Source organism: Myxocyprinus asiaticus, chromosome 37 (assembly GCF_019703515.2).
Source record: "Myxocyprinus asiaticus isolate MX2 ecotype Aquarium Trade chromosome 37, UBuf_Myxa_2, whole genome shotgun sequence".
In the NCBI taxonomy this organism is placed as follows: domain Eukaryota; kingdom Metazoa; phylum Chordata; class Actinopteri; order Cypriniformes; family Catostomidae; genus Myxocyprinus; species Myxocyprinus asiaticus.
Window position 1 is genome coordinate 37,086,722 of NC_059380.1, and position 22,525 is coordinate 37,109,246.

Below are 22,525 nucleotides of genomic sequence, written 5' to 3' on the forward strand. Positions count from 1 at the left end.
TTTAAAATCCATTTTAGTTACCTGTATCTGCAAAATCCACCATTGGCTGACCTCTACTTATGACATCTAAACAATTTCACTGTGGTGCATGACTTGTAAGGTGATATATTTTAATGTTTGCATTACATATTCAACTACATTTACAAGCTTGTTTGAGTACAATCAAATTGCACAGTAGCTCAACTGAGAGTGTTGCACTTGCAATGCAAAGGACAGGGGACGAGTCCTGAAGAGCACGCTAGACGACATGTAAGCCGAAAATGTCATAGAAGCTCCACAAAATGACGTGGTGGCATATTTCATCTCACATATGCTTTTTACAACACTGTCGGTTTTAAGGTTTAGAGTAGGGTGGTAATACTCCATAGAGCATTAACCTTAAAAAACTCATCTGTTTGGTGGGGCCTGGGTAGCTCAGCAAGTAAAGACGCTGACTACCACACCTGGAGTCGTAAGATCGAATCCAGGGCATGAGTGACTCCAGTCAGGCTTCCTAAGCAACCAATTGGCCTGGTTGCTAGGGTGGGTAGAGTCACGTTGGGTTAACTTTCTCATGGTCGCTATAATGTGGTTCTCGCTCTCGGTGGGGCACGTGGTGAGTTGTGCATGAATGCCACAGAGAATAGCGTGAAGCCTCCACATGTGCTAGGTCTCCGTGGTAACACGCTCAACAAGCCACATGATAAGATGCGTGGATTGACGGTCTCAGATACGGAGGCAACTGAGATTTGTCCTCTGCCACCAGGATTGAGGTGAATCACTACACTACCACAAGGACTTAGAGCGCATTGGGCATTCCAAATTGGGGAGAAAATAAAAAAAAAACTAATCTGTTTGAGAGAAAATTTAACTCTCTTTATGCACCACTTAGTGGACATTTCACCTCAGAACTGTCGCGATATGTGTAAGGAACCACATAATGTCATTTTGCGAAAATGTTGCCACAGTCTTGTTATTTTCATGAGCTCAACCTCAATAATTCACCCTAAATGTAATTTTTTTTGTCTTTCTGACCCTTTATTTTCTTCTGTGCAGGGGCGTGATAAAAAATGACCGAGGTCCCCCTAGGAGGGGGCCCGACAAGTTATTTGCACTGGGGCCCATAAGATCCAAGTTACGCCACTGCTTCTGTGAAACACAAAATGAGATGTTGGGCAGAATGTCTGAGCTGCTGTTGTCCATACAACAAAAGTCAAAAACAAACATAAAACAAACATAAAAACAGACATAAAAACACTATAAAATGGCATAAGTAATAGTCAGGAACTTGGACATTATGTTAAAGATGTTCTTTTGTGTTTCACAGAATAAAGACAACAAATAGGAAAGAAAATGTAAGAAAAGTTTCATACAACTAGGCTTACGTATTTCTACCAAGTAGAGTGTTACAATCTCTTGCTCTTTTAAACTCTATTCTGCTCTATTTTTCTCTACCACCTGCAGTACGTTTACAAATTTATATCTGTATGAGTATTAGTAGCATGTGCGTACCCCTGTTTTGTTTTTCATTTTCTTTGTTGTTAAGCCATTTTCCCTCATATCCGTCTCTCATTGGCTTCTCTTGAGAGAGCATTGTGATGGAGAGAAAGGCGAATGCTTAAGGCAGCGCTTGGCAGACGTCAACGGACTCTGTGATTAAAATTTGCCTTTAAAGCCACAGTTGTTAGAGTCAGCATAATTTAAAAGCCCCTTTGATGCAGAACAATGAGGCTAAATAGCAGTCCTCAGAATCAAGCGTTGTTCTGCCAAAGCATGTACAGAGTGGAAGAGACAGACCCAGACAGCGAGAGACCCAGGAAATATACTGTAGACTAGCCTTAATTACTCCATACATAAGTTTCTCAACATCTTGTTCCTTTATTATTCATCCCAGTTGAGTTAAATTGAGAAAAGCTCCTCAAGATTCTCTGCTTACTTATCCCAAATAATTGTGTTATTATGCAATTGTGCTGTGTGTTTTGATTCAGAATATTTGTGTTTCCCAACCTTTTTAGTCTTATGTAGTTATACAGCCCCCATCAGTAAGGTTCAAGTACTCCTTCTAGCGTTGGGATTCATAAGGATTTGAATTATTTTCATTCCTCTGACTAATTCTGATTCCTTACCAGTTCCATTAATACTTATTTTTCAGGAAGAGAATCGCTTTACAAGAGTCATTCGTGCTAAAACCACACTACTCTCAGGAGATCAGCAGTTACAGAAATACTCAAACCAGCCCATCTGGCACCAGCAATCATGCCACGGTCTAAATCACTGAGATCACATTTTTTCCCCATTCTGATGGTTGATGTGAACATTAACTAAAGCTCCTGACCTGTATCTGCATGATTTTATGCACTGCACTGCTGCCATATGATTGGCTGATTAGATAATCGCATGTATGAATGTTGGTACCAGACGGGCTGGTTTGAGTATTTCTGTAACTGCTGATCTCCTGGGATTTTCACACACAACAATCTCTAGAATTTACTCAGAATGGTGCCAAAAACAAAAATCAACCAATGTGTAGCAGTTCTGTGGACGAAAATGCCTTGTTGATGAGAGCGGTCAACAGAGAATGGCCAGACTGGTTCGAGCTGAAAGAAAGGCTACAGTAACTCAGATAACCCCTCTGTATAACTGTAGTGAGCAGAATAGCATCTCAGAATGCAAAACGCATCAGACCTTGAGGTGGATGGGCTACAACAGCAGACGACCACATTGGGTTCCACTTCTGTCAGCCAAGAACAGAAAGCTGAGGCTGCAGTGGGCCTACCATTTGTGCTCCTCTTGCAGAAATCCAGATTTGTTTTTCCAGTTGTGTACTGTCCAGTTTTGGTGAGCCTGTGTCCACTGCAGCCTCAGTTTCCTGTTCTAAGCTGACAGTAGTGGTACCTGGAGGGGTTTTCTGCTGCTGTAGCCCATCTGCCTCAATGTCCTATGTGTTGTACTGTGTGTGCGTGTGTGTGTGTAGGTGGGCAGGTTTAAGTGGTTTACGAAGGCTTTTTTTTAGGTTACAAACTGGTAATTATAAGGGTATTATGCTATAAATGTGGTTTATGAGGACATTTCTAGTGTCCCCATAATTCAAATCACTTAAAAAAACATACTAAACGATGTTTTATTGAAAATGTAAAAATGCAGAACATTTTTTGTGAGGGTTAGGGGTAGGGTTAGGGTTAGGGGATAGAATCTATACTTTGTACAGTATAAAAATCATTATGTCTATGGAGTGTCCTCATAATGATAGCTGCACCAACATGTGTGTGTGTGTGTGTGTGTGTGTGTGTGTGTGTGTGTGTGTGTGTGTGTATATCAGTATATACAGTTGAAGTTAAAAGTTTACATACACTAAGTTAACTGTGCCTTTAAGCAGCTTGAAAAATTCCAGAGAATGATGTCAAGCCTTTAGGCAATTGGTCAGTTAGGCTAATTGGAGTCAGTTGGAGGTGTACCTGTGGATGAATTTTAAGGTCTACCTTCAAACTCAGTGCCTCTTTGCTTGACATCATGAGAAAATCAAAAGAAATCAGTCAAGACCTCAGAAAAAAAAATAAAAGACATTGTGGACCTCCACAAGTCTGGTTCATCCTTGGGAGCAATTTCCAAACACCTGAAGGTATGCAACAGTATGCAAAACACTGAGTTTACACTAACTCAGTTCAATTATGGACAGTGGTTCTACACAACCAAATTCGTTTTTATTAACATTAAAGGATTTTTTTTAATCTATGCAAACTCCATGTGTTGTGACAACACAACTGAATGAGGAAGAATCTATGTGAATAGTAATGTCCAACCAAATCAATTTAATCACTGCCCTGTAACTTAAACTGTTTATGTTTTCTGAACATGTTTTGGTCTATTAAAAACTCTCTAAATATTTTTCACTCAACCAACATAAGAAGATTTCATTCAAACAACTCACTGAAATTATGGACAGTGGTTCCATCCACTTAGTTCTAGTTACTTTAACTCAATTGTTTCTGTTAAAGTTAGTCCATTTAACATGCAAAAGAGTCATTAGACTTGTGCAAATACATTAACAATGAAGCTTAAAAACAATGCAATATTTTAGAAAAGTCTACAAATGTAAATAGGCTTTATCATCTTTACAAAAAATTAATCTAAAAACATGCTTGAGGTCAGAAATTACAGTTGGCAGACTCTAATTTAGGCTTGGAACTTGTCTAAAAAATAACATGAATCTTGTCAGAAATCACTTCTGGAATACACTAGACACAACTTTTACTGAAAAGTAAAAATACGCCGAGCACCCTCCAAGAAATGGGCAGCTTGTAGATCTTACTTCTTCCAAAACCAAATTTGAACAAAGAACATGTTTGCTAAAAAATTACTTTTAGAGCCATCAGACTTCTTAAGAGTCAAGACTTCTAGTGCAAACTCATCACTGAAGCTGAAAATTACTTTTAAATTTGTATAAAGGTAAATAATATTTCTCAAAAATAATCTTATTAATAAAAAACAATACATAAAATCCTACATGAGGTCAAAAAGTACAGATGGCAAAGTATAATTTAGACTAAGAACTGGCATCTGACAATTATCAAATGACAGGTATCACTGCTAGAATCTACTAGATGTAACTTTTACTGAAAATTACAGATGCACTGAACACCATTCAGGAAATAGGCAGCTTGCAACTGTGAGTTTTTTTCAACAATTTTGAACATGGATAAATAAAGTTGAACAATAGTGTAACCCACATTACAAAATTGCACAACAGAATGGCAGAAATGTCAAACTATTGCCATTTTCTAAAACTTGGCATTTAAAGGTATCAAATCAAAACTTATTCCAGGAGCATTCCTTACTCTAGCACACCAGAGAAGAGCTTGGTCTTCAGTGTTTGCAATTTATTAGATAGCTTGTTGCCATCTAGCTCCAGAAATAACTTCTGCAGTACTTCAAATGTGTACCTTAGTTCAAGTTCAGTGCATATATCAGTCCCAGCAACATGGCTGTGGCATATGGTACATTGCTGAGATCCTGAAGAACTTTTAGACCTTCCAATACCACTCCAACATCTGCTGGGCTACCACAGCAATTAACATCCTTGAAAATACAGCAAAATGTCAAAGGCACATACACTCACCATATACTGTACTACATAATAGGGCTGCCTGGGTCTTCATTCAGGTAGACAGAGAGATTCGAGTATGCATTCTCTCTTCACATCTATGTTGTCAGTCTAAGATGCAAATACCAAACAATATTAAAGAAATATAACCTTTACATTTTTATTTTTATTTTTATTTTTTTTCAAATCAAAGGCACACATTTTAAAAATATGACATTTTACTCTTTGCCCATCCAGCCATTCACCTATTACTTTGCTTGATAATTTCCTCTGTAATGGAAATACAGGCAAGCAGGCAAGATGGAAATCTAACAGATATTGTAAAATGTATGTCAATATGATGATCAATGAGAAATTTAACAATAAATGAAATTATTCACATTTATAGTTCAAAAAGGAAAAATAGTCTTTCCATAAGATATGGCTCCAGCTCAAAACTCTGCCAATGCTACATCGAACTCACTACTTGCAGTTATCCATCCTCCTTACTGTATTTTCTTAAGCTTTTCTTAGCACATCTGGTGGATAAGCAGATAGCACGTTGAAATGAGAGAGGTGCTAAGAAAAACACATTCTCTTTTCACTCCACAACAGCTTGTGCCATTCTCCTGTGCAGTTTTCACATAATCTTTATGAAGATCTTTATTTCTGAGGTTGAATGCACCGGACTGAACTTCTTTTGACTGCACATCCAAACTCTTACCCAAACAAAACCGACAAAAGTACTGTCCTGAAAATCTTTCAACAAAGTCAGCAATGCCACGAGCTGCCAAGTTGTCTGCCACCACACAATAAACAGTACCTTTAAGAAAGGTTCCAAGAAGAGGAATGAATACATCTTGTTCTAGAGTTGAAAGGTCATGCAAAAGAAGCTCAAGGACTTTTTCATACCCATAGTGCTTCAAATCATCACTTCTGCACAGGAGAGCCAAAAATAGATTGAGGAGAGAGAGGAGTGGGAACCTGGGGGTAAATTGCTCAAAATCCAGTAAACGGCAAAAAGCTTGTGTTTCTTTTGGGACGTCCCAAGTGGGTTATACACCTCAATCATCTGCATATAAAGTCAATAAAATTAAGTCTTTCTCAGACAACAAACTGTTTTCTGTGAAGTGGGTACCATCCTGAAATGACTTGAAATAATGGTTGTCACGACTCGCTGGACTAATCCTTGCTCTGTGGTTTTCAGCAACTTTGACCAGCTGCAATGATTTCATAATTGGAACATACTGAAAGGTGTTTGTCTATTGTTCATCAAGTCCGTATTCAATAGGTTCCACAACACTAAAGTTGTCCTTGTAAAACTGCTTGCGCTTATAGGCAGTATATATGGAACCACCTCTGCCTATGGTAACCAGAGATTCTAACAGCAGCTGTAGTGACGCGATGACTTTACCAATTTGCGATTGACTCTTTTATCTAGAAAGGTGGGACTTCCTTTACTAGAGCAGCCATAATGAGCATTGCACTTTCTCCCATTTATAGTAATACAAGTGAACCGTCTTGGTATAAATACAGTCTTTGCCAAAACTCCATTGACTTTCAGTGTGCTGAGCTGTGGGATGTAACAAAAGTCGGCAACATTTTTGTTTCTGTTTATAAATCTTAAAAAGGTGATACTGCTCTTTACTTACCAGAGCCAAAACGTTGTTTTTCCTTCAATAAAGTTGTCTTTAAAGTGACAAGCCTTCATTTCGCCAAAGTTAGGCAGTGATGAAGGGGGAGAGCCGTGATGAAACGCATGTCGTACAGAGATGAATCATGGATAAAATATTTAAATGTCTGCGAAAGTCAAATATGGCATTATTTGTACTTACTTCAGAACTTTATTCACCTTTACTGGGACTTGACATGGATCAAAAGCAATTTTTTGATGCTTTATTTGACATTGTTTCGAGGCTGTTTTTCCATTCACCGCTATTGCTTTTTTCAGTTGATAGCCACAAATATGGGGGGGTCAGTTGCATACAAGATAGAGACTGCGACCTCTGCTGTGTAGTATAAATAGTGTAAACCAAGAGCTTTTAATGATTTAAGGGTAATTTCTTTTATTATCACATGGACACAAAATATTGATAATTTAAAATATTGAATTTTGCCTCGATGTGGTTCGTCATTTTTTGGTTTGTGATGTTTCTAAATTCGCTATATCATTCCCCATTTGTCTCACGATTTGTTTTGATGTACGATATGAAGTTCATGTTATGGTATATTCTCGATTAAATATAGTATCACTTGGATGGATATTACGAAATGGTGGATGGTTATTAAAATACATTATTCAGTGAAAATTAAGTTTCGACTGAAAACCATTTTGATTTTTAATATATTGTCCCATCCTTTGTTCCACAAGCAAACGTACATGTTAAATGTTCATACACTACAGAAAATCACACGCTTTCCACGAGCACCATTAAACTCACCTCTTCCAACCGCATGAAATCATCCATTAACTGCGAAATAAACCAATCATACACAATACTCGACTGCTAAACAAAACGTTAAAAGCACCGCAAAAAACAGAACAATAAATACAAGACTTTGACTGAGCGCAAAAAACAAGATTTTTTTACTTGGTACTTCTTGATCTGGCGCCACGTCCTTTGCGCCGTCTTTATCAAAAGCGATGGTTTTTAGAATGGCAAAATTAAACCCATTATGTTAGTTTAAAGATTGATGATCAAGTATAGTGGAGAGTTAAACAGTTTAATTTAATGAAGCACAATTCAATAGTGTTTTGGTGGAAAACTAAATATATGTGTGTTATTTTAACAAAACATATTTGGGTAAAACAAACAGTGCCACAAAACCCATTTTTTGAGTGTATAAACACCATGGGACCACGCAGCCATCATACCACTCAGGAAGGAGATGCATTCTGTCTCCTAGAGATGAATGTAGTTTGGTACGAAAAGAGAAAATCAATCAACAGAACAACAGCAAAAGACCTTGTGAAGATGCTGGAGGAAACAGGTAGAATTTCTAAGTATCTATATCCACAGCAAAGCAAGTCCTATATTGACATAACCTGAAAGGCTGCTCAGCCAGAAAGAAGCCACTGCACCAAAACCACCATAAAAAAGCCAGACTACAGTTTGCACATGGGGACAAAGAACTTACTTTTTCGAGAAATGTCCTCTGGTATGATGAAACAAAAATGTAACTGTTTGGCCATAATGACCATCGTTATGTTTGGAGGAAAAAGGGTGAGGCTTGCAAGCCGAAGAACACCATCCCAACCATGAAGCATGGGGGTGGCAGCATCATGTTGTGGGGGTGCTTTTCTGCAGGAGGGACTGGTGCACTTCACAAAATAGATGGTATCATGAGGAAGGAAAATTATGTGGATATATTGAAGCAACATCTCAAGACATCAGCCAGGAAGCTCGGTCGCAAATGGGTCTTCCAAATGGACAGCTGTGGCAAAATGGCTTAAGGACAACAAAGTCAAGGTATTGGAGTGGCCATCACAAAGCCCTGACCTAAATCCGATTGTGGGCAGAACTGAAAAAACGTGTGCGAGCAAGGAGGCCCACAAACCCGACTCAGTTACGTCAGTTCTGTCTGGAGGAATGGACTAAAATTCCAGCAACTTATTGTGAGTAGCTTGTGGAAGGCTACCCAAAACATTTGACCCAAGTTAAACAATTTAAAGGCAATGCTACCAAATACTAGCAAAGTGTATGTAAACTTCTGACCCACTGGGAATGTGATGAAAGAAATAATAGATGAAATAAATAATTATCTCTACTATTATTCTGACATTTCACATTCTTAAAATAAAGTGGTCATCCTAATGGACTTCAACTAATGTATATATATATATATATATATATATATATATATATATATATATATATATATATATATATATATAGTTCTAAGTTCATGCACAGGTAAAGTACACCAATGTGCATTAAATTCCAATGTACGACGAGTGATCTGACCCTCTTTTTCATTCTGGTTATCTGTTTGTCCTTAAAGCTAGAGTGGGAGTGGTTGCTAAGCAGTGTCTCTATGGACACAGTCTTCATCTCACTTCAGATCTGCAGTCTCTCATTTCTTTCCTGTCTTTTACTGAGGACACACTCCACACACCTCAGTCACTCTCTCATTCTCCTTCTTTCTATTTCTTTCACTCGCTCACTCTTTTTGTATTCATAATCAGGCTCAGCGCGCAATGTGGAACTGCCTTCTCCCACAGGGCTAAACATTGAGTTCCTTAAGAAGCCTGAGCCCTTGATGCAAACGGTTATCAATAAACTTGAAATACTTTTGCTCCATTGCCCAATTTTGTTGTTATATATTTGAGCAGGCACTCTGGCATGATAAGAAAGAAAGAGACTCAATGAAAACAAAATCACAACATTTCTGGATGAAAGCATTTGCACGCCTTGTGCTCCAAATATGTTCGCTTTTATTTCACAGTAACATCTTGAGTTTGTTTTTGTTGTTCATTGCTTTATGAGTGCTACCTCTTTGAGGTCTCATGCCTGTTTTATAATTTTATGTTTCTACGTAAACACCTGAGCATGGACGTTTTCTCAGAGGAGTCCCTAATGGAATAGAGACTAAAGTGGCATGTATGGGTGTTTCCTCAATTTTGTGCACTTCTAGCCCTGAGAATTTCTAGACAGTAAAATCCTATTAAAACATTTTTCACACACTCATTAGTTTACTTAATTAGTTTACTAACCATGTCCAACAGAGTATGTGCATGCATCACCGGAGATTTATGTCATTTTATCTTTATTTTTAAAAATATATATTTTTTTTAAATCATGAAATTCCTACCACTGTGTCACTTCCAGCACATCTCAAATTCTGTATAGTGTTTAATAGAATTCTGTGCTGGAAATAACACTGATTGAAATGACACTTTAATGTTTTTGAAATAAAAGGGCTGACTGCTTTTTCTTGCAAAGGCTAAATTTATTGCGAATATTTTATGTATCCTATAAACAGACAATGAATTAATATTTTCAAATTTTTTGCATAATTTGGAAAAATTACAGCTTGATTGGAAATGATGCCCAAACATATTCTGTGATATTAAAAGTGCTATTTACCTTGATTTTTCTTCAAACTTGTCTCATATTTCATCTCAAGCATACTCTTCACTGGCACTTTTGTCGACTTGGTTGACAAGTACACCAACTTTTGAAAAAAAAAAAAAACTTGATTAGGAGCAATATTGAGAAGGGATAAGTGGGATAAGTGGGATGCGGCAGTTCGAGAGAGAGAGAGCCACACACAGCTGCCATGTGTGCATTTGTGTTGTGTGTCTTTTTGTTTCATTCAATATTATTTTGACCATTCAGCTGGTTCCCGCTGCCTCCTTACCCATTTTAACCTTGTTACATTGGTGCTGAAACCTGGGAAGGAGGAGGTATGCACTGCCGTGAAGTCCTCGCCACTGCCATCCGCCCAAATGAGCAGCCGCGGCTGTCCGCCTGGGGGACGGAGGAGTTGCTGCCGGCTGCCTGTATGCGGAGGAACGGCCGCCCTCCGCGAGGTGAGGAGGGGCTTGCTGCCGGCCGCCTGGAGCGGTGGAGTCGCTGCCAGGGGCGGAGGGGCTAGCTACCGGCCGCCAAAACGCGGAGGGATGTTCCATCTGCCAGGGGTCGGAGGACTTGCTCCGGTCCGAGTGGCTGTCATCTGCCAGAGGGTGGAGGAGTGATCGAGGACCAGGCGACGGCGTGTCTGGGAACCGGCGTGCAAGTTTTTTTTCTCTCTCCTCTCTCTCTCTCTCTCTCTCTCTCTCTCTCTCTCTCTCTCACTCTCACTGTCGCTCAGCCTTGCCTTTTCCTCCCCTCTTTTTTATTTTATCTTTGTAAATTTGCTATATCATGTAAATTGAAGCTCGGTGATCACTGGACATTCCAGCAAGACAATAACACCAAGGATAGGTCCTTAAATGGTCCTTTCAGTCCATCATTAAAATCCCATTGCAAACCTTTGTTGGGATTTCAAGGAAGCAGTGGCAGCACAGAAACCAAAGAATGTCAATGAGCTGGAAGCTTTTGCTCATGAGAAATGTGTAAAGATTCTAATAGAGAGGTGTCTAAAGCCTGAGAACACTTACCTGAAATATTTATTTGCTGTTATTAAGGATAAAGGATGCTCCACAAATGATTGACTTTGGGGGTTGAATATTTTTGACGACATTTGTGGAGAGAATTAGTTATTTTTTATTTTAAAGTTTGGGTAAACTGAACTCTTTGTTCTCAAAATCACTCAAATGTGTATTAAAAACTTACTTTGACTGTTTACTGAGGTTTTAGTTGATGTGTTTTCATTCACATCACCAGAATGTATTGCTGGTCAGGGGGGTTGAATAATTTTGATTGCAACTGTAGCTTTAAACGGCTTTAAATGAACATGAATGACTCTTGCACACTGGCTACCGCAAAATAGGGAGAAATACCCCTGATTGGACGGTTATTTTTCCACAGAGAAAATGACATTACCTTCAGAAAGCTGACTAACACACTACAGCATCTTTGCTTGGGAGTGGCAACAGAGACAGGCGATCGCCCACGCTCCATCTCTCTCTCTCTCTCTCTCTCTCTCTCTCTCTCTCTCTCTCTCATCTCACTCACTCACACACACTCACACACACACACACACACACACATACACACACACACACACACACATACATCCTTGTTTCTTCAATAACTTGTTAGAAACAGCCCAAGCTGTGATACTAGTTCTAAAGTGAAATTATTTAGAGGCTTGGATGCATCATTTGGTTTGAACCAGCAACGGCAGATTCTGATCCACCGTGTAAGGAAGTAGTTCCATGCACAAATGTATTTTTTGTGACCGTACTCAGTTTTTCCTCATTTTTTAAAATGTACTTAATTTAACTATTCGCAATCGTGCTATATGGCCTTAAATCAGCACTGCTGTGATTACCTATGGCACTCGGCCTGCGGCTGAATCGCAGCAGTGCTGATGTAGGGCCATATTGCACTCTTGCTCATGTGATATTGCTTAAATATGTCATGTATATTTAGACAAACAGGTGAAGACTACTGCTGTCGCTCGATTATAACTCTACATGTACTGTAAATGTACTGAGTAATGGGAGTTCATTTGTTTCCTTTGTTTTTTATTACTTTGAATGTTTCAATGATCCTGATCACAGTCCATAATAAAATCTACTTGTTATGTTGTTTCCAGATGAACATGGACATTTGAAAATCTACCTGCCCAAGAAGCTTCTGGAATGCCTTCCCAAATGCTCCTCCCTGCCCAAGGAGAGACATCGCTGGAACACAAACGAGGTAAGAAGCTTCAAATGGTACTGCTGATCGGCTTTTGTTGCAGGACATTATTTTCATGTGACATGAAGAGTTTGTCCTTTTGTTTGTCTGAACAAAATTTGCAATGATCACATTTTAATGTGTTGTTTATTGGATACTCAATGTACATAAATAGAAATATTTCTGCACATACTTTTTTTTTTTTTTTACAAATGAAAAGCAATCATTTGTTTTAGAGCAGTGTTTGATTTTTCTAATTTTAATTAAGCAGAGAACAAGTAGAAATTTGTGAATTACATTTTAGCTAACCAACCAAAGTGGACTTGAATAACTGATAACCACTGTTTGAATTGGGCGGTGAGGGGGGGGGGTTAAGAGTTAAAGACCCCATGAAGTGCTTTGATGAGCATGGTTCGATTTGGTGTTTTGACGTATTTCCTACTGAAACAGGTAGTGGGGGTGGGACATATCGAACGACTCATCCCACTTTTAAAAATAGCCAATAGGATTTAGTTTACAGACACCTACACACAGACACACACACCCCTTTCCACCATGCTGCTAATTTCAGAGCCGCTCACAAGGGAAACTTAAGAAGCGATCTCAATACTGGCCAGCTTTTCCACTGACTTTTAGAACCAAACTATGACGGCATTAATCCATAACCAGCCCACAAATGCACACAGCACATCGCGGTCTTTGCTTTTGACGATGCTGGAGCCGTTTTGCAAGATGAATAACAACAAGCGAGTATAAGGTAATATATCTAATGTTTTGAATCACAATACACTAAGCATATAGAAAAGAGCACTTACTGGTGCTGTACATCCCAACAAACCTCTGGCTGCACACAAAATATAAATAAACTCAAGCAACTTCTCTCGTGTCCAGCTCTCGCGTTGCCTCGTCCCATTTACAAGTGATCATTCCTACGCCCTGTTCCCTTCTAAGGCAATTACCCTCCACTGTGAGAGCTTCAGATGACTGAAAGGTGATAACGGTCAGTCGGAACTCACTTTTTAAGTGATAATTATTGGAAAATCTGTTTGGAACAACACTACATCATGGACTGTGTTCCCTTCAAAGTGCCCTGCAAAGGCACAGCTACTTTGAAGGAGGAAGCGGGGGCCAGGTGAACAGTCCACGTAAATCCACTTTATTTTTCTGCTTTTCAGCTTAACCCAAAACAGTTTGCTTTTCAGTTTCTCTGTGTGTGTCTCTCTCTCTCCCCTCCGGCAGTCTGGACACCCTTTTTATCCCTCTCCAGCTCTCACTGTAACAGAAAAACTGTTAGATATAATTTCCCACAGGTGTCAATCCTTACTGTTCTTCCTCTCCCGGCCTCGCTTTCCACAGACGTCGCTCGGCCACGCCCACAACACCATACCCCCCCATAAGGCCAAATATTTTAACTTGGGCGGTCCCCTGGTTTTTCTCCAAAACTAGAATACTAGAAACATAAAACTGTGGCACAATGCATCATTGACAAGTGTGTGTCCCATGTTACATAAATAATCCAAATGTATGTTTTCTATGTTAGAAAATTCTAAACACACTCTTGTGCGCCTCACGCTGTTTTCTGAAGGACTTTCCAGACAGCGACTGAGAGACACTGTCAGTGTTGATCCTCATTTTCACTTCACAATAAGGTATAATTCTTCTTTGATATATGATTGTTGGTACACCTAAATTACTAACATTAAATCATTTTCTATCTTAGAACTAAACCGTCGCTAGACCATAATTAATATGAGTGCAGCTGATATGCATGTAGTTTTTGCCGGTGTCCTGAAAATATATGCTACCTATCAGGATGTGCTACCAACGTTATATTCGCATAGTTTTAGGGTTGGAGTTAGGGTTTGGTATAGGGTTAGGGCTAAGTACAGCCTCACACCATATCACACTATCTAATAGTTATACTGGTAGCACATCCTGTTAGGTATTATCTGCCTGACAAGATGTGCTACCTAGGTTTTTAACACATTTCACGCTGTTGTAGTACATACCGACAGGTTCTCCCATGCCTCCCGACATGTGCTACTCATGTTTTAACTTTACATATCACTGTTTTTACTGCTGATGCACATCCTGAGCAGGTAGCACAGATTGTCAGAACACTCTTACAATTTATCTAACGCTACATGTTAGCTCACTATCAAACAGTTGAAAAGTTATTACATGGATGCTATGTGGAAAAATATCTTTGTTCATTTATTATGCTGTGCCCGTGACGTGCACCCTCCCTCAATATCTTAAAATACGCAAGCCGTGTTGATAAACGTTCGCGATAGGAGAGAAAACAATTAATTTAAGGGATATAACTATTTGCAAAGTTGAGCTACATCTTATTTATAGCTCTACCATATACTATGAACCTCAGCCACGGTGTCCACTATTTAAATTCTAAAAACTGAGACTAACATCTTAAGCTTGTCTTGCAATTCATTAAAATATCGAAATTACTCATTTGAATCAATATATCAAATTATTCTGTGAAGTTTTGGTAGTGATTCCCATAGTTATTCTTGGGGAGTCGTACGTGCATCTGAAGTAATTATTCAGTTAAAACGGGGTAAACAGTCTCATGCTTTCGCAGCTACCTGCATTTTGGTTGTAAGGGAACCCCCCAAAAGCTCAATTCGAACACTGCTGATTACAATAATCAACTTTAACCCGAGAGATTAATCAGTGAGCCCAATGGGTTATTGACTGTTTACACTATGTCTACAATGGATTAATCAGTATGGTATTTAACTAACAAATATGTAACAAATGTTTAGAAATTAGAAATTGAATTACAGGGTACAGAGTATTTTTTCATTTCCATACAAACAAGTAAATGGTAGTCAACGTGTTCTAAATGCTGTTCAAAAGTGCTTTCAAAAGCTATGTCCAATTTGTTGTACTTAAACAAAGTTATCTAATTTGCTATTCACAAGGCATGCGCATAAAATTCATTATTTTTCAAGAGTAATCTGTTGTTTGTATAGAAGGTATGATAACTTTCTTAAAAAGATTGTTCTCTTATCAGAATGATAACAGAAAAATAATTTTCTCAAAATAATGCATAAGGTGATGTTGTGCGCCATTTCAGTGTTTTGATTTGCTCTGTAAATCTGTGTCAGTTTTATCTAACAGTTGGTATACAAAGTGTTTCTGCGTTGTTTTGAACTTGAAATTTCTGGGCCTGAAGGCATTCTGACATTCACAGGCAAACAAACACACTCAGCAGAGATTAGGCAGGCCTGTTTGGACTGATTCCACAACACACCTAAAGTCTGACACAACCTCGCGTCATCTTGCTCTCTGCTTAAGTTTAATGCCACTTGAACTTACGACAACTCTATTTTCATTTAAACAAATCAGAGATCTGTACCCAGGTGGGTAAGTGAACACATTGCAAGATGCTGCATACTGTGGACATTGGCAACTATAGGGGATATTAGATTTGTACTCGGCTGTTCTGGAAATAACTGACGGAAAATCATGACACGCTACATTATGGTCTAAAATTGTAAATCTCATGAAATCTGTCAAGAACATGTCTGGATCATATTTCTCCCCAAAATGAAAAGAAAATCAAGCCTGTTTATAGCACCATTTCATTAAGACTTTTTGCATCCTCATAACAATTAAGCACTTTGAAAAAGATAAAAAAAATATATATATATTTAACAGTTAATTTGAGTGATTCTAACAAAGTCTGTCAAGAAACATCCTTGTCCTCTTTTATTCCAAAATCAAAATAAATAAATAAATAAATCACATTTTGTATATAGAAAATGACGCCTATTTTTTAGGGCCATTTGGATTTTTTACATTATTTTCATGACAGTTAACACACATTTATCCACAATTTTCATTACAGCAATGCGAAAAAAAGATGGTCATTATGATATTCGTATTATAGGCCACACTGTTAAAGAAAATATATATTATTTAAATTGCGAAGTATTTATACAATGCTCCCTTAGTACTGCCTTTTATTTTCAATGATTTTAATAATAAAAACATTTTCTCTATTACGGTAATGAGAATCATAACTGAAAACAATGGGAATAGTAAAAGTAAAACTTAGAGATGGATTACGGTAATGAGAACTACGGGGGAAAATATGTTTATTCGTCCTGAAAATAATGTCACTTATTACTCTATTTTCGTGAGTGTGCAAATTGCAGCGCTACGTGCCTCGACAGTGTGCTATGTCTTGTCCAATTTCCGTGAGAGCGATTCTTCTAAGTGCAATTTTTGTGCCAGTGCAAGTGGGCCTGGGTGGGAGTGTTTGCACTGTCTGTGGGTGTATTCGTGAAAACTGTGGGTGTACTGTATGTTAATAAAGGGTCGCAAAGTGCAATTTGCTATTTTATTGAGAAATATGTAGGTCATTGCGCTAAGACGTTTTAGAAGCGCGTCCGTTTTCAGTGCAAAGACTAAATTCAGTTGCCATATTTGCAGTTTTGAGATTCCACCAGGAGATGGTAATAAAGTTCATGTCCAAAGTCTCTCAGGGACATAATTTGATGTTCCACTATATTTTAAATCACAGTTGTAGCCGTTTTATGAAGCAAAATGTTATGAGATTTGTGTTAAATTATCTAGGTCATAGTTTCTTTTTCAATTATAATTCTTATGTTTATATTTAAAATTGTTTTTATGATCTAATTTGTATTGGTATTTTTCCACCTGTTGTTGTAGAGTGATTTTTAAGTAATTGTAAAAGGGGCCGGTGGAAGAATTTGGAGAGAGAAAAATGCTTGGATTGGGTATGATTTTTTTGACCACTTCATTATTTTTGTTATATTTTCGTTTTGTTTTAATTGTAATTTGAATTAAGAAATATTTTTTGTTTAATTTTTTTCCGTGTTTCAATACATTTTTCAAAATCAGAATCGATCGGTATAAGTGAAGTGCGTGCTAATACAATCACTGTTAATGCTAGCCATGATTTGTGTATCAGATAAAAATGGTTAATTATACTTACATTTTCTATAATTTAACAGAAAATAAACTAGGGATGCACCGATACCACTTTTTCTCTTCCTATTCCGATATCGGAAATCTCAGTATCGGCCAATACCGATCCCAAGCCGATACCAGTGTTGTTTTTTGCATAATCAATTTAGAATATCTTTACATTATTGTGTGAAACTAATTGGGAGTACTCTTTAATATGTAAAGAAACACAAACCTCTAACTACACATTATTTCAATATAAATGTATAGCTTATTAAGAAACACTTTATTATTAACTAGTATACTGGATAATGTAGCAGCAAAATTAACAGTAATTCCAGTCTTCAAGTCTTCAGTAGAAAAGAAACCAGTGTTTTATTTTTGCCTTTTTTTTTTTTGTTCTTTTTTTTTGTTTGTTTTCCAAAAGTTTTTCAACTTGCATCTGGACTTTAAAGGATTCAGATCTCTTTTTTTGTTCAATTTAGTTGTAAGACATCAGTCCACTTTTCATTCACACAGTTAATTTTTGGAACCCATTCAACATAAATATTGTTATAAATTGTAAACAAATACTAAAGATGACAATAATAATAATAATAATAATAAATTGTTATTATTATTATTATTATTGACTTTTAATTTTAATTTTAAATACAACAGTAATATATTTAAATCATGCATTTTTTAAACCCTCACACTTTTATTTTGACATTCTAAACTCTCCAGGAAGTCCTGTATGTGTCTGTTTGTAGGCAAGTTCACAGTAGTTTAATTCACTTCTTATTCAAATTCTGGTAAAATGCACCTCCGCTGTTCTAAATGCATATTATAAGTGAACCGAACTATTGAGCATCTACATCTGAGATGTTGTTCTTGAATAGCGCTCAAATATTGCGCACCGCTGTGAAGGCTAAAAATAGCCACGAGTGCATCACCAGCCTGTGCGTGAGTTTGTGTCAAAAGAGCAGCACCATTCACTAATGCGCTGCGCATACTATATATTTACTTATAAAACACAGCATTTTGTGATTCACAGAGCTATCGCACATCTTCAAGTGGCTTTGAATAAAATGCACGAGTCACATGAACTGCTTTAATGGTGTTTTTATGGTTCTTTTATGGCATTTTTGGAGCTTGACAGTAACGAACATGACTAACACACAGTATCGGATTTGAATCGGGCTCATCGGACCGATACTCGATCCGTCTAAAAGCTTCCGTATCGGAGCCGATACCGATTCAGGTTGACCAATTGGTGACGAGAACCACATTTAAGCAACCGACATGTGTATCCATGCGTATAAAAGGAACGTGTCACTAGAAATATGCCTGCAATTCAACAAGGATGCAGTTAATGCACAAAAGAGCGCAAGTCCATATTTCTGTTTTTCTAATTCACTGCATAGAGTCCATTTACACTACCAGTTTCTTATGAATGTGCTGTCTTCGTTTATTTCGCTGGTGCTTGACAGGGAATGGACTAAATAATAACCAGAGAAGAACCTCAGAATTAAATTGCACTTGACCCAGCCCATTAGCGCATTGCGCGTGAAATTACGCCAAACCCATTTGTGCCTAGACTTAGCGCATGTTTTCACAAAAATGCCAAATCTTCATGGCCATGGCCATTGGCTTTGCACTTATGATGTATGGCATTGTGCTGTGCTTAGCGCTAGTGCTCTTAAAATAGACCCTTAATCTTAATGGTCTTAAATGTAGACTACATTTTCTGTTTGCAAAATTGTATTGATTTGGCGTTAAATATGACCAGGATATTTTCTTGACAGGTTTCATAAGAATCACCTATTTAATGTTGTTATTAAAACCTAAGGTTATTATAATTTTTATTTATTTATTTATTTATTTATTTTTTGTCTATGATGTTTTGATCAAGTCTAAACTACAGAATCAAACTGAAGCTTTTCTCACCCAGTTATCTGAGAATTATAAATGGCTATATTTTCTAGCTCCTTAAATCCTTTACAAGTATCATGATAAGATGCTACATGCTTAAGATTCTAGGGAAAAATAGGACCCCATGACTTTTCATGACACTAGGGCTGGGTGATAGGATGATGTAATCAGATATCGACGATATTTTACAAAGATCCCGATGCCGACTGCGACACTCAATTGACAGACGATGATTGACAATATCGGGAAATGGCAAAACCATGGATCTGGAAAGTCAGCAAATATATTAAAGAGAAGCCCAGGGTGTGAAACTAGCACCCGCCACCCACCAAACTAGCTCCTCGTCCAAATGTACTTCATGCGTGGGTAATTTTGCTTATCTACCCGCAACAGGCGAGCGACCTGTAAGACGTCTTGGAGTGACACGACAAGAAATGCTGTAAGTCACAAAGACACGCACTTGAAGAAAAACACTTTATTATATTTTTAAGAATGGACAAAAGAAAAGCCGCCAATGCTCGTGTTTGATTCACTGTTTGTTCAGAGGCGTACAGCGCAAGCCTGTCTCGTGGAACAAGCGCATGTAAAGAGTTTTCACTCTTTTTTCTGTTTCATTCATCTGAAATCTTTTTGCAAGAATAATGTCGTCTTTGAGAATGCTGCAAATGATCTCCGATCATCTCAGGAGGTGCTGTGAGTTAAGTTTGCTTTATTTCCAAGCGGTTGGCATGCATTGTGAATGCAACTCTGCAGGTTCAGTAATATATACAGGGATCTTTATATTAAAGAAACAAAGACGAAAGTGATTAAATCATAAAATAATACAAGACACGTTCAACTTGATCCTAAAATTGAGTTCTATTTTCTTTTCTTAGGCAGCGTTAACTGTATTACCAAAACGCAAAACAAACACAAATTCGATAAGATCACATATTTGGCAGCATTATTTTGGAAACACAAGGGAATTTATTAGGCTTTATTATTATGATTATTATTATCGTTACATTTATGATTGTCTTTAGTTCTTAATCTGTAGGCTATTAGTAATTTTCCACCTGTTGTTGTTGAGGGATGCTTGCGTGATGGCAAATGGAGTCGTTGGAGATGGTAAATGTTTGGATTTGTGGAGGTGGTTATATGAGATTTTTTGATCATTTTATTATTTTAGTTGCATTTTTCATTTAGTTTAAGTGCAATTTGAATTTAGAAATGTCTTTTGTTTATGTTTTTCATATTTCAATAAATTAATTAAATTTGAAGGCAAAATCAATTAAGCAAAAATATTCACCAACCCTCAGCAGGGGGGTTGACGATATACTCGTATATCACAATATTTTTTAAGGTGATTATCGATAAAATATTTTTTACATATTACCCAGCCCTAGATGACACATGGCGTGGCAGTTTCATTTCCATTTCAATACTGCCATAACTTATGAGACAGAAAACCATTGATGTCTTGTCGTTTTGCATGTTAAAGTTTATTTATGTGGAATGCTGGTGTTTTTTCTTTGTGCAGTGCTTGACTTTATGTTGCAGGCGAGGAGATGATGGTGCAGAGAGGTTGCCTTTTCAGTCATTTGTGTTGGGAAGCCAACAGTGTGGCTCTCCCTCTGTGCTTCCTGTCAAAGCCTTCACAATCCATTTCTCTCAACTTCCAAAGAGTCAAAAAGTTTCTCATTTTGTTTCAACCTCCCCGTCACCCCATCATAGTTCTTATTTAGTATTGTTGCATTGTGAAATCGTGAGGAATGAAGAGGTAGTGGAATAGAATCTGACCCCATGCTGATGCAAGCTAACCGGTCTCAAAGTGAAGTCATAAGTTCACTTAGAAAACTTGAGTAATAATGTCAAAGAAACTTATCTTGAAGTGAGGCTTGGGAAAGAAAATAAAGAATAGATTATGAGCCAATCTGAAACCCTTGTGAGCACCACAGCTCAATGAGTGCGTTTACATGCACGTCATGCAAATACGCTGATAACTATCCAAAATCAGCTTGTTCAAAATAACAGACAGTGTAAGAAACCCGTGTTTACATGTGATTTGAAATCATTGGATTATTCTCTGCTTTTGCCACCAAAATGTAAACAGGCAAGTGCACAACTCATTGGATAAGCCTGTAAGAACAGCAGTAAAGGTGTTTACATGTAACACAAAATTGGGGTAATGGGCGAAAATTGATGTGTGCCGATCGTTTTTTGCTTGAACCTTTTTTTGACCTTACCCCAACAAAAGAAAAATACTTAACCTTTTTATGTGACCTTACGCGTTGTCAGCTTATTAAGCATAATCGGTGTAAGAACGTGCACACTAGGGTTATGTCCACACCAATATGTTTTCTTTTGAAAATGCATTGATTTGACTACTTTTACGGCTCTCATCCACAGTGCAACGGCGTTTCTGCAACAAAAATGGTGAGTCTCCATTGGGAGCTCTCCATTACGTCATTCCTCCGAAAATGATTATGTAGATTATGGACTTTGCAAATTAAAACGGATCAGTGTGGATGTGGTCCTGAGACTTTCAAAAATGCTTTCCAAAACCACATACTTTGGAAAACGATAACGTTAGGAAACAAAACAAAGTTTTCAAACTTAAACAAATTAGTGTGGATGTGGCCAAGCCCTAGGATACGTCTGCAACTATTTATATTTGCAATATTAACTCCTCATAATGTATGAGAGGATGGAAAATGGAAAAGATGGTGGCAAAACGGAGTGCGTCAAAGGCCAGGCATTTTAGAAACTGAGACGACCTCCATACTCAGCCTTTCCCTGTCATAATGGACATCATATTTACTTGATGTGAATGAAAACACGGCTATGTGGGATAGAAGTACAGTCCGTTTAATAGTTCTACAGTCTTAGGACTTTTATTTTTCACAGCCTAGGTTTTTGGGATTTTTCACCTAACGAATATTTTTTGGAAAGACTTATTTTCAGTGTTTTGTTGGCTGCACACTAGGACTACGTCCACACAAAATTTCGCTATGTTTACGCTTCTCATCCACACTGGAAAAGAGTTTTCCTGCACTTTCAAAACTTTTGAAAATGTTCTTCATAACCACATACTTTAGAAAACAATGACATGAGGAAACAGAAAAAATTAATTATCAAACTTAGACAGATATGTCTACAACTGTGTATGTTTGAAAGTAAATGGAAACGATCCCTGTACTCAGATTTTCACAGTTGTAATGGACTCCATATTTTTTGATGTGAATGAAAACAAGATCATGAGAGATTAAAGTACACTCTTTAATATGTTCTACTGTCTTAAGGACTTTTAAGTTCCTCATCCCATGTT

At 37.7% G+C, this 22,525-nt stretch overlaps 1 protein-coding gene across 2 annotated transcripts in view; it reads left to right on the plus strand.

The window, feature by feature from the left end:
- LOC127427844 (calmodulin-binding transcription activator 1-like) overlaps positions 1 to 22,525 on the plus strand; it is a 474,573-nt gene that overhangs the window by 27,495 nt on the left and 424,553 nt on the right. For both annotated transcript variants that reach the window (XM_051675672.1, XM_051675673.1), the window contains one exon: positions 12,266 to 12,369. In XM_051675672.1, the coding sequence (XP_051531632.1) occupies positions 12,266 to 12,369 (104 nt within the window). The remainder of the gene's footprint in view (positions 1 to 12,265; positions 12,370 to 22,525) is intronic.